We start from the raw sequence: 12,404 nt of genomic DNA, 5'->3' as shown, positions 1-12,404 counted from the left end.
GGATGGCAGTGATGTTTCCTGTGTATTGTGGCTGAGCAGAAATAAAATCAGAGGTATCTGAAATACTGAACGTTCCCAAGAAAATACCTAGTAGTTCTCCGAGTATCATCTGTTGCCCAAAGATACCTTAAAAGAAGGCAAAGTAGCCTTTAACCCAGTCAAATCAATACCTGACAAACACTACATTTCCTTTGAAAGTTTATATCACTGTACTTTTATCTTGTCAGCAACATTTCTAAGTACTAAGTGTACTCTTACTATCAAAGCAAAGAAATATTTATATCCTCAGAACTTCCAACTGCAAATTTAAGAAAAAAGAGTTTTTAAAATGTAAACGATAAATGACACAGTGACTGGAATTTCTTTCCAAAAACACTGTACTGAGTTACTAATGAGTTTCCAATAGACAAAACTTGTTCAAATTACTTATACCTAATGGTTTAAGGACAGGTATGCTCACCTTCTTGAATTTTACTGTTGCACAGGGAGTCCACAGTGTTGTCCCTTTTCCACTTTACCTCTTTTCTTCATAATTTGCAGATATACTTTAAAAGCTTTTGGAATGTCCAGCTTAAGTGAAAAAATATGCAGATCTAAGTTCAACAAAGGTAGCTGTTCCTAACAACCTCTACCAAACACAACAGCTGACAGCTGAATGTTACAAATGGGGCCTCAGAAACAGGGCTTAACAATTTCGTTTAAGATCACAAGTTCCCAACCAACACTTGAGCCACAGAAGAATGTCCATTAGCTGCTATAAAAGCAAAATTGGTAGGGCTTTGTGATTCAGTGGAGAGCCTGAAAGGCAGACACAAACAGATACACACCAACACACTAGAGAGTAGTACAAATTCTTCAATTTGAGTAACTTCCAGTCTTTTTTTCTTCCTCTCAATAATATGAAATCATGTTTCGTTCCAGTTAAAAACATCTTTCAGCTCTACATTTAATCATGCTCACATTTCTTTCCAGTTTAGCTCTCACTTGTCCCTTAAACATAGCATCCAGTATGATTTTATATTGTGAAGAAAAAAAAAATTCTGTAGCTAGAGGTGTTTTGTCTCACTGTTGTTTACTTTAATCTTTTGTTCGATGCATGGAAAGATGCTAACCTTTCTGTGCTATCTTAACCGCAGTGATCTGGGAGCAAAGCAAATGAGATTTAGTAGATACGTTTCTGTTGTCATTATTAAACTTCATATGCTTTGCTATGTAGGCAACGTATTTTATTTCTCTTAACTTGAAAGAGGTTTCTATCTTATTGTTGCAATTTATTAAGGGCAAACAATCTAGGGCTTATAATAGGCCTGTAAGCAGAACAAAGCCCTTGTCAAATGGAAGGGTTGGCTGCTCAGCTGGGTAGCATGTAAATGTGCAAAAAGAACTGTTCTGTTCAAAGACACTAGACATGCTTTTTAAATAAAACATCTCATATAATTGAGAGTTGCCATTTAAGTGTTGTGTTGGAAATGTTAATTTAAAAAAAATAATTTAACTAAAGAAATAGAGTTGCACTGTATATTATTTTTGTAAACTCTCATAATAAATAAAATCCCACATATCACTAAGATTTTTATTAGAGCCTGAACATTGCATGTTTCTAAAATGGCAGTTGATTGTCATTTTATAACACTGTGTTATGCAAGTCAGGCTAAGTTCATCGGTTGCTGTTTTCACCTGGGCAGAGCATGTAAACTTGATCTTATCCAAGACATATTTTTGGGGTTGTTTTTAATACAAGAGATCATTCTGCCTGTTACTTCAATATAGTATCTCAAAAAGTAATACAATTTCTCTTTCTACAGCTCATTTAAAATTTCTCATTATGTGCCTCCTTTGCAACAGCTGAAATTAAAATGACAGATAAAGATAACATAATAAGCGAGTTTTTTTTCATGCATTGGTCCACTTGGGCACAGGCAATTCTTTATTTCCTCTGCTGTTGAAATGGATAATCAGGACAGTATAATCAATTAGATTTTTCACTTTAACTTTTCATAATGTTTCCAGACTTCACTATTTGGCAAAGACAATTGGGACAGATTTCTTTATTTTTTCCTCTGGCCTAAAACTCAAAACCCCCCACTTCCCAAACTGTTACCACCGAAGAGTTTATTAAATGGCTGAAAAAGACAGCTGGTCCCACCATCTGTTAAAAATTTTCAGGGGCCAAATGAAACAGGTTACACCTTTAGCCATGCCAAGTCTTCCAATACCCCCTCCCTCTCACAGCCTGTGGAGGGCTAATCTGAATTTCACGCTCTGATTTTGCTATTGCTAATGTCTGAGCTTCTTATGTGTGCTTCTTGTAGTTGCTTATATTAGTTCTCTAGCAGTAACAAAAGCTCCCCTCTCCTTTCAACCTACTTCATTTGCAATCAACAGAATCCTGGGTCTATAGTCTCCTTTACAATAAGATACTGTACCTTGAAGGAAACCCACAGAGAACCTAATATCCGACTTTTTTGAGCAACAGAGAAAACCAGGGGTACATTTCTGTTGTTTTGCAGCCACTTTTCTATAAATGCTAATGGAAATAATTCAGATGTGCCAACAAAGACAGAATCTGCAACACACTGCAGGTGTGAGGGGGCTGAAACAAAAGGGATGCTAACCCTAATGGTATTTCTTGTCATTAACAATTCTTTGATGTTCATACTCGAGGCTCTCTTTTATCTTGTAGTTTTTCAGCCATCTTTGTTAACATGCAGTGCAACTAAATCTTTTTTTCTCTAACCTTTAAAGACATCTGCAAAATGTTTATGCTAAGTTAGTTTCCATAGCATCTTTCTGTAACATTGAAGTAAAATGAGATAAAGCTTGCAAGGTTATTATTAAAACATCAGTAAGTTCCTATCATTAAGTGAAAGGAACAGATCAATAAAAAGAAGCTCTTAATGTTACTTTAATAAGGATGAGTTTCTTGTAACAGGACTGGGGATTAACTTCAGTGTAACAGAAGTAGTGTTTATAATATAGCAGCTCTGTTGATAAGAACCAGTTTGGTTTACTTGTACTCATTAAAAAAAGCATTACAAATGTCAGTAAGTTCTTATATTAGAGAGCCTTTCACAATATAATATATTTAAGGGCATTCTAATTTTCCAGAAGGGATTTCTCTACCACTAAGTGGGCAATGGCATTCAGTCAAGGCACTGTAGGTGGAGTTTCTCCATATCCATCTGTCTTTCCATGACTTACAGATGGAAAAACGCTGTGTCTTTTAAAATGTTCAACTCAGTAGGATGACAGTAAAATGAAATGAACAATCAAAGCACATAAGATGCCAATCTGAACTACTGCACAGCACTACCAGCAGACCCAGTGATTTGCTCTCATCCCATCGGTCACGTCCTGTTAGATCACATCCCATTTTATCACAGTCTGTTGCATTGTTGTTGCAGCATGCTGGAATGTTAAATGAGCAACATAATCAATCAATACCAATTTCCAATTGGAATTTGCCTGTAAATCTGCACTGAGTTAACAATACAATAAAAGTTATCAAAAGATACAGGTTTATGAAGGCTCCCCTTTTGTTTTTCTTTCAAAACTTCATTTCTAACAGACCAATTTAATCAAATCAATTAAGTCTGTACCTGCATTAAGTACAGCACTTATCTTTGAATTTGGGTGTAAACTTCCATCACATTAATCCTAGGGAACAAGAACATAAAGAACAGTGGTTACATTCATACTTTTTCTTCCTTTAGAGCTTACTCTCATCTTGATGCCTAAAGATAAACTAGGAACAATGTAGTTAATATATTGTCCCAAGTTTCAGCTGTAGGGATTGATGGACTGAGCTGCTTCTCTTGTGTCATCTATAGCACGCATCAGTTCTTAGAAATGTGTACGGGAATTCGGAATCTAGATTGCTGACATTTTTATTAAATTAGTTGACTGTTTTCAATTATTTTTCTTGCAATAGCACTGAGGAATGCTCATTCCCAGGGTGACAGAAATTAGAAAACTAAAAGTTTCTGTTTCAAAGATTTTGCAATCTCAGGGAGAGCCATTCTGTAACAGAAGCATTTACATAATCTGCCCCGTTGCATTAACGGTGTTAAATTTGTTGCTTACAACAGGGACTGTTGTTGCAGCAAGAACAAAACCCATTGAATAAACTATGCCACACAATTCTGTGGAAGCATCTCCTCTGCATTCCTCTCCTTTTGCTAAGGGCCCCAGCAGAGCATCACCATACTGTCCCTTCCCAGCTGTCCAGCAGTGCTGTACCCCAGTACCCCGCTTTGTGTGGTTCACTTCCACCAGAACCACAGGACCCTGCTGGGGGTCCTGGCCTCACCCATCCCCACCAGCCCATTTCACAGTGCAGCACAGCACCGCAGACAGGTCTTCCTCAGACACTTGCCATGACCTGTAGCATGATTTTTGGAAACAGGCCTGACAGGCTTCCCTTCCTCCCTCCCACCACTGTGCTCCAGCCCAATGGATGATGTCCAGTGTTTGTTGTGGTGATGCCACTTTCACTGAGAAATCAAGGGGGGACTTGGAAGCCTGCTTTTCACTGGTAATAGGTCAGAAATTGGGACTTGGGTCTTTTGCAGAAAATGCAAACATGTTGATCTACCTAATTGCCATCTCCATTTGCCAACTATTTTATAAAATACTACTTAAAATATTGAAAAAAAAAATCTCTCTCTGCAATTTAATAAAAAAAATAGGCCTGACAAACAAAGGCAAGGAATTTAATCTATTACTGGACTGATCAATAATATGTAATCTGGTTTCTGGAAACATTACTCCAAGATGTGTTTTTCACTTATCTGCTCCTATGTCCTTTAGCATCACAGCACCTGATACTACAGTAAACACTTCTCTGATAATACGATCTATATATTTACTGGTCTGACTGATCCTAGATTTATACATGTAATAAAATAATTTCCAATAATTCTTGACAAATCCATTACGACTAGTTAGCACATCAGCCCGTGTTTAAAGACACAGTGTGCTATTATCACGAATTGTCGGCTTCCTCCCTTACCAGTTGCAGTGCCCAGCAGGAGGGAGACACAAAGCCTCTCACCGAGCTCTGTAACCTTTAGCTCTGCCCCAGAGGACTGGTCCCCGGCCTCTGTTTTTCACAGCATCCTGTGCTACTTTTGTCATGGGAGTCCCGCTTTGTTGTCAGGCAGAAACATTTTTTTGTTAACTAAGCATTCTGCCACAACTCCTCCCAGGGTGAAACAGTCTTAGAGAAAAGGCACGCTGACAAAACGTACTTCTAGTGTTAACAACAAAACTGACATTATTTCTCACATTCTGTTGTCAGAGTTAAAAGCAGGATGGATAAGTTTATTACATGCCATGTCTTGTGCACATATCAGGTCTAAAGCTACTTATCTGTTTCTTATAGGATGATGATACTTTTTGTGCCATAAGACTTTATTTTTAATTGTATGCACTACATCTATCTGGTTAACCAGAACACATTTAAAAGTGACAGAGCTTGGTTGTCTCTTCAAATTCTTCTTCCATTTTGAGGAAACAAACAAAAAAAAGAATGAGTAATGAGAATATGGCAGACTTCAGTTATTTATCTCATTGCTAACTATTTTAAAGTAAAAAAGCAATATACCCACGTAATTACAATTCTCACAAAAGGAGGAAAAAGTTATTAAATTATAACATTACTTGTTTTAAAAAAGGTGAACTTTTAAAATTGGGACTTAAATCCCATTTTACATCAACTTAAAATTGTTGTAAAACAACTAGTAGTACTACACAGGTATCTTGACCTCCAGCCATTTGCTTCCACCACAAATCTACCTTCCTGCTTCCTCTCCATGAAGTCATGTATCTTTTTTCCTAAAGTACGTACTTCCTAATTTTCACTGAATAAGAAACTCTACTTATAGTGATGCACCTGAGTTCTAAAACATGAGATTTGATCATCTGTCCTCATATGCATGAAATCAAGCAAAGTTCAATGGATACTGAAGAGACCATCGTGTACAAAAGCTGCAGGCTTTAGGCATACGTCTTGCACTATCAGAGACAACCACACAATGAAGTATATGAAACTCACTCTTTTCTACTGATTATTAAATTCAATATCAAATAAGAATAGACCTAAAGACACTACATATCTTAATTTTCTTATTTATTTTGAATTATTAATAATATCTATATTTAAACCCATACCTGTTTTTCATGATGACAGAACATAGAAATAAAAACCCCATTCCTTCACAACCATGGATGTTGGTTATGACAATGAAGGTTAGCGATTATCCCATTAAAACTCTTTAAACAAAATATAGAAAAATTGAAGGGATCTAAATACAGAAAATAGCAACTCTAGGAGATTCCTTACAATTTTTTATAGTGTGCAACCATTTACATTGAATGAGAAATGCACTGAGGTTATGCAAAAAGTAGTATAAAGAAAGTACATTGGTAGCTCCCTTCTACCCTCTGACAGCACAAGTCAGAAGGCCTCCAGCTCAATTAAAAAGGACTGCATTTAAATACATTCCTTTTGTTTAAACCTGAAGCACTTCGTGTTTGCATGCGTATGTGTGGTGTGTATAGTGTTTAGTCCCAGAGTGTACCAGAAGTCAGGAACTTAGTGAAAATAAAACACCGTGAGACAACTGCTGGGAGGTTATAAACATTCCGTTACATAAAACACAGAAAAATAAAAGTATATTATTATATAAGCATTATGCTTATATTAGGAACTATGCTAAATGACGTACTACTATCAGTAGTTGCCTACTCTTGGGAAAAAATTTTCCTTTCAGGAAGATGACTTTGTAGATGTCCACTCTGGGTTACTTTCTGTACATACGACTGAGAAATTTGGGTTTGATTGTCACGACCAGAAGGAAAATCAACTTTTGGCCTGATTTGACTCAGCAAAGTGTTTAGTTTTACGTGAGGTACAGCCATATTTTATAAAGTTCTAAGTAACAACAACTCCTTGGATGACCTGATAGGGGCCACTTGAAAGACCTTCAGTGCACAAAAGCCCTTTCCACCACTCTTACGTGTATGGGTGAGGGAGGTCACAGTGGGGGCAAATTTAAGATGGCTGCAATTTACTCCTATTCTAAGGTCCCTTTATGTTACTAAAGTGATGTAAATGTTTTAAGTGTGAAGCACGTTTAAAATTACCAAATGAAAGGGGCTAATCTCCAAAGCTCCCTGCCTGATTTTTGTTGGTGCAGAGAAAAGTTTTTAAGCTGCCATAACTGAAAGGCAAAAAGTGTGCTCAGCAAGAACTGGTTTCTAGTGCCATTGAGATCTACTGAAGAAATCTACTAAAATCCCTTGTTAAGCTTCACTCTTTTCTCTCCCATCTGCCAAAACCTGTTTAATATATTAGCACTGTCTAAGAAATTTTCTTCCTAACAGGATTTAAACTCTTTGCTTTTATAAAATATTAAGAACAGGATATGTTATGAACTATTAAGCAAAATACATTAATATTTCAGGATAATATACATGAAAGGAAATAAATCAGTACAATGCCTCAATGGTATCAAAGCCAAACAAGAAAATCTAAGCCATTCATGTTGATACGCTCCCACTGACCACGATCATCACACTGACATGTCTCCTGTACTGTTTTTTCACACACGTCCATAAGTGTGGAACAGAAGTTCAACTGTTTGGCCGGTTTAATGTGACTGCATGGCTCTACAGCAAGCTGAGGACACGGCTTTTAATAATCTAAAGGCATACGTGTGTTCTAAAATGAGGATAAGAGAAGGCCACCTCACAGGGGTTATTCGGTGAGGGTAAAGTGAATTGATCAAAAACAAATGAGGAAAGGGAGATAAGTTATGAAATAATAAAATGCACAGGCTGGCTTTGTGCACAGTTTTTAGCCAAGAAGTAGCAAGAATGAAAACACACTACTCAACAGCAATTTCAGTATAAAAATATTAGCAACACTGAAGTAATTTGAAAAATTAGAGCAGATGTAGATAGCGGCACTCCATCTAACAAAGAAAAGACTGTATTTTACCCTTTCCACACAATTAAAGACTTCTTAAAATCTCTTTTAAGTCCATTCCTGAGAGCTGAGATTGATTTAAGCTTAACAACTCAGAAGAAATCTAAGGAATATACTTAAGGAGTGTTTGCATTTTGCTTGTGCTTTACTAATGTTCTGAAGCTGCTCTTTTTAATTTGGTCCCTCACATTCAGCAAAGCACTTACATGCTGAAATGTCATTGATTTCAGTGGGACTTACGCTTTGGCTTAAGGGCTTCATTGAATTATATATTATTTTTTACTTTCTCTTATTTCCTTATGAAATTAATAGAACTACTAAGAGTAATGTATTACTCAGTGTAATACAGGTGACAGGTGACATAATAACTAACTGGAAATCTCACTACCATTTAACTAAAGTGATTAATTAACTGTACATAATAATGATATGAATTACACTAATATCAAAACTTTAGTTTCCCAAAGAGTTTTCCAAAAGGAACGATAGAACCGCAAAGCATTAATATTACTAGAAGTCCATGTGATCTATGCCAATATAAGTCTAGAGACTCTTTTATAATAATGTTATCTTCCATTCAGATACGTTACAAATTATTGGGGAATTTATACATTGCATAGGAAAAGCTATATTTTTTAAATAAGATATTATAAGAAATACTCATTCTTCTTAAATTTTGACAAAATATAAAGAAACTGATCTGCACACAAGCATTCATATTAGTTGCCATTCGTATTTGCACTGCATTTTTGAATATTATTAATTCATCTGCAGCTGTTCACCAGTTCTCTGTTGTTTGAGGACTCCCTAAATTTTAAAGGCTCTAAAGTACCCAGATGTACAGCAGAGGAGAACGAGGAGTGAACTGAATGCCTTTCATCTCTGGCAGCGTTTTAACTTCTAGATTTTTACCTTTTGTCACATTTTGGGTGAAGAATGAGTAAAGGACTGTTCTTCCTGGAACAGCGCAATCCTTCTTTTACCTTCATCTGCCCTGCCTGACTTAATTTCTGTGTTTATAAGAAGAGACAGAGCTTTTGCTCAACTATCTATCTCATTACCTTTTCTCCTTTCGAAACCAATTCCGGCTTAGGGACGCCCTGACTGCACTTGGGTCTCATTTCCTATGTCATCTTTCCTCATCCTGTGGTCAAAAAGATGGCGTCAGTGAACCCCAAGAATAAAAATTTCTGTAGCTTAAGGAACAGGTGCAAACTGCACCCCCAAAAGGAAGAAGGTTTGTTAGCACAGACCAGGGTGAACCCACTGGAGAGGAGATAAAAACAAGGCTCATAATTACATGGTCAGATTTAATCAGCATGGTTTCTAAAAAAAAGAAATAAATAATTCTGAGCAAAGTTGTAAGGCGGTACATGTGAACATTTTATTTCCAAAAGTTTTTGACAAGAGCTTCCATGAAAAAGAAGTGAAGAATTGCCACAGATCAAAACTGTGGCTCAGAAACAGCAAGTAAAGAGTAAGGTGAAATAGTCAGCTTCTGTCACGAAAACACTTACCAGCAAAGCATTTCAGTGTTCCACAGAAAGTTACACACTGCTTCATTAAGGATTTGAAAAGAAAGCTAAAAGCAAGTAGAAAAATTTGCAGGTTACATTTTTTTTCCCCTGCTACATACAAGAGGACTGTGGAGATACAAGAATCACTGGAGCACAGAGATATGGGTTAAGAAAGAATGCAAATACTTGCATAGACAAGAATAACTAGTCATAGTGATGGTTTCAGCCACAAGGACTACATGAAGCAGCGTCTGAAACATTAGCTTTAAAACTGCTTTGCTTCTTACATTTGAATTAATTCTTCAAGATTAACTTACAGTAAATAATATTTTATGATAAAAATATTTACAAGGTAAATTGAGACACAATTATTATTTCAGATTATTTTACTCTGTACAGTTTTGTAGTGTTAAAAGCTATATGTAACACAGAAAGTTATAAAGAATAATACCAGTCTAATGAAATACAAAACATTCTCACTACGACCCCAAACGAAAATTTTAAGTACAGAGTTCTTTTAATCCAGTTCAGTTCCTTGATTTTATTTTTCACACAGCTCTGCTAGCAGTTGTGCCAGCACAACAGAAGGGATGGCACAGGGTGGGAACAGCAGCCAGGGGCGAGCAGGGAAGAAGGGGTCGGAACTGTATGAACTAACCTTGCTGCTAAAGAAAAGTGTCCGTTACCAACATCACACATACAGGTAGTGCTGTTCCCCTTTACCGGAACTGCTTATAGAAATACAGCTAAATGCAACAATTTACAGCTGCAAACCCAGGTCTAAAATGATTAAAGAAAGTTACCAGCTGAAACTTTATTTTAATATATTATATAAACACACAGGCATAAAGTTAATTGGAAGAGATTGCCAGCACGAAAATATTCTTACCAGTATTAGCCAATAAATAAGTTAAGTTCAACTTTCAGCAAAAGACACACCTCTTGAAGAAGGAGGAGATGGGGAACCAGGAAAGCTGTCATCTTCAGGGACAGACTCAACAGCTGACAACGATTTGTAATACTCATCCTCTCCGTCCAGCACTTTGATTTGGCTTGAAAGAAAACAAATGACATTTATTAAGGTAAAAAGTTAAGTCTGTCGATACGTTCTAGAAACTTCTCTGTGGATGTGAAAGAGTACTATGAGTACTAATGTAAGAAAGAAAAAAAGATGGGATGATTTGATGTGAAAGATACAGTTTTTACATACACTTTTAGTTTGCTATTACTTTTTTATGATTATACTCTGGTTTTGAGGATCAGTGAAATGCAATGTAGTCTTTCAATTTGGGTGTACAGAATGATAGACTGACTACTTACATAAAATAGGCATTTCATTTCAGCAACGTGGCTTTTTTGTCTGTATGTGTTTCACAAATAAGGAATGATTTTGATATCATATTTCAGCTGATGGTTTGCTGTGAATATGGGCCAAAGACTACATCACCAATTTTGGGGCAAGCCCTACTGACATCAAGAGGCTTTTATTTTCCTGTGATGTATGATGAGCACTGCAGTCCCATGCTAGTGTTTTTATTCCCTGAACAGGAACACAGACTTTTTAAAACTAGCGGGAGATAAAGTAAACCAAACCCTGTGCAGTCATGCAAAACAGTGGTCTTTAACCTTCAGTCAAAGCCCTCTTACTCATAGAGCTGTATTCAGAAGATTAATTAAAACCAGAGGAATTAATACAGATAGTTCTTGTAAATTTTTGAAGTAGATGCATTTGCAAGACGAAGCATCCATCAGCTCTCTCTGGCCCATGTGATGAGTCCATGAAATACTCTGGCAATACTCAGGCTTTTGTAACTTGTTTTCAGTGATTTCTACTTATCACCAGGTGATAAGTGCTCACGTGACAATGAGAACTGACTCACTTCAAGGGAGAAGGAGCAACTCCCTTTTGGGCTCAGTGGCCTTTCTGTCGGTTCTTAAAGGTCTGAAGCCTGCTGGGAGTGTGTTGCTGCAGAGCTGGCAGGGATTCTGTCTGTGTTCTAGGTCAGAGAACTTCAGTTTCAACACCTTTCATCTGGCACCTTTCACTAGCGCTAAATGCACTTAAACACACGAAAAAAGCTATTCTTTTTTGTAGTCATAGTACTCGGAGAGAGCTGGGGAGCATATTTTATAAGTATCAGTTCTAGTGTCTGCAATTAGAAGTACATGCAAGTTTTACATTTGCTTCTGCAGAAAATGTCCAATGTCAATGCACAGAAATACGTTAATTGTTTATTTTTAGAAACCTCTCTAGAAAGTTTTGCATATTCTGTAATATCACAAAGGACTTCTTCTGTTTACAGTTGCTTAGAACTAAGAAGATAGATATTTACCCAAGTTTTCTTGGCTTCCTCTTGCTCCCTTGATATTCTAGAGTTCCCTGTGGAGAGGGCCAAGAACACACAGTCAAAGCAAAGCAGCAAGTCGTTAATTTTTAATTCAAAGTGATTTTGTGTTGAATGCAAGCAGATGCTGATAATATCAGAAGTCACAGCATAATTTTTTTGATCAAAGGGCTCAAGTGAGCCTGATGAAGCATGCATCTTGCTCGTCTTTGATAAACCACATCAATTATTCACCGTGAAGGCAGACATCCTGACATGAAAGCAACAGATAAAGAGCATAAGCACATGTTCAAGACGAGAGCAGAAGAACGTGGGGGTGGGGCTGGAGGGGCTGAAACAGGTATTAATAACAGAATTATTAACTGGAAACAAAGCCAGTAAAACAGCTTTATTGCCACTTTGAACTCACGTTTAACTGGTTATAGTACATGTTGTCCTCAGGGCTATTCAGCATTTTGGGCTGCTGACATCGTCGACGAGGTGTTCTCAGCTTCTGTTCAAGACAGTTTTCTGAACCTACAGTAAGATAACACAATTTAGTTTTAAGCTGTG

The 12,404-nt window shown here is 36.9% G+C and overlaps 1 protein-coding gene across 1 annotated transcript in view; it reads right to left on the bottom strand.

Annotated features, from left to right (window-relative positions):
* Nucleotides 1-9,933: 9,933 nt before the first annotated feature.
* Nucleotides 9,934-12,404, bottom strand: part of LOC104272718 (myosin-IIIb-like) — a gene marked incomplete at its 5' end in the record, with an annotated part of 78,567 nt that continues 76,096 nt past the window's right edge. Inside the window, 3 exons of the mRNA XM_009867788.1 lie at nt 9,934-10,559; nt 11,841-11,887; nt 12,262-12,368. Of these exons, the coding sequence (XP_009866090.1) occupies nt 10,424-10,559; nt 11,841-11,887; nt 12,262-12,368 (290 nt within the window). The remainder of the gene's footprint in view (nt 10,560-11,840; nt 11,888-12,261; nt 12,369-12,404) is intronic.

Source organism: Apaloderma vittatum, unplaced genomic scaffold, assembly GCF_000703405.1.
Source record: "Apaloderma vittatum isolate BGI_N311 unplaced genomic scaffold, ASM70340v1 scaffold3704, whole genome shotgun sequence".
Classification (NCBI taxonomy): domain Eukaryota; kingdom Metazoa; phylum Chordata; class Aves; order Trogoniformes; family Trogonidae; genus Apaloderma; species Apaloderma vittatum.
The sequence above is the reverse complement of the archived record's forward strand: the minus strand, read 5'-3'. Positions and strand labels throughout refer to the sequence as shown.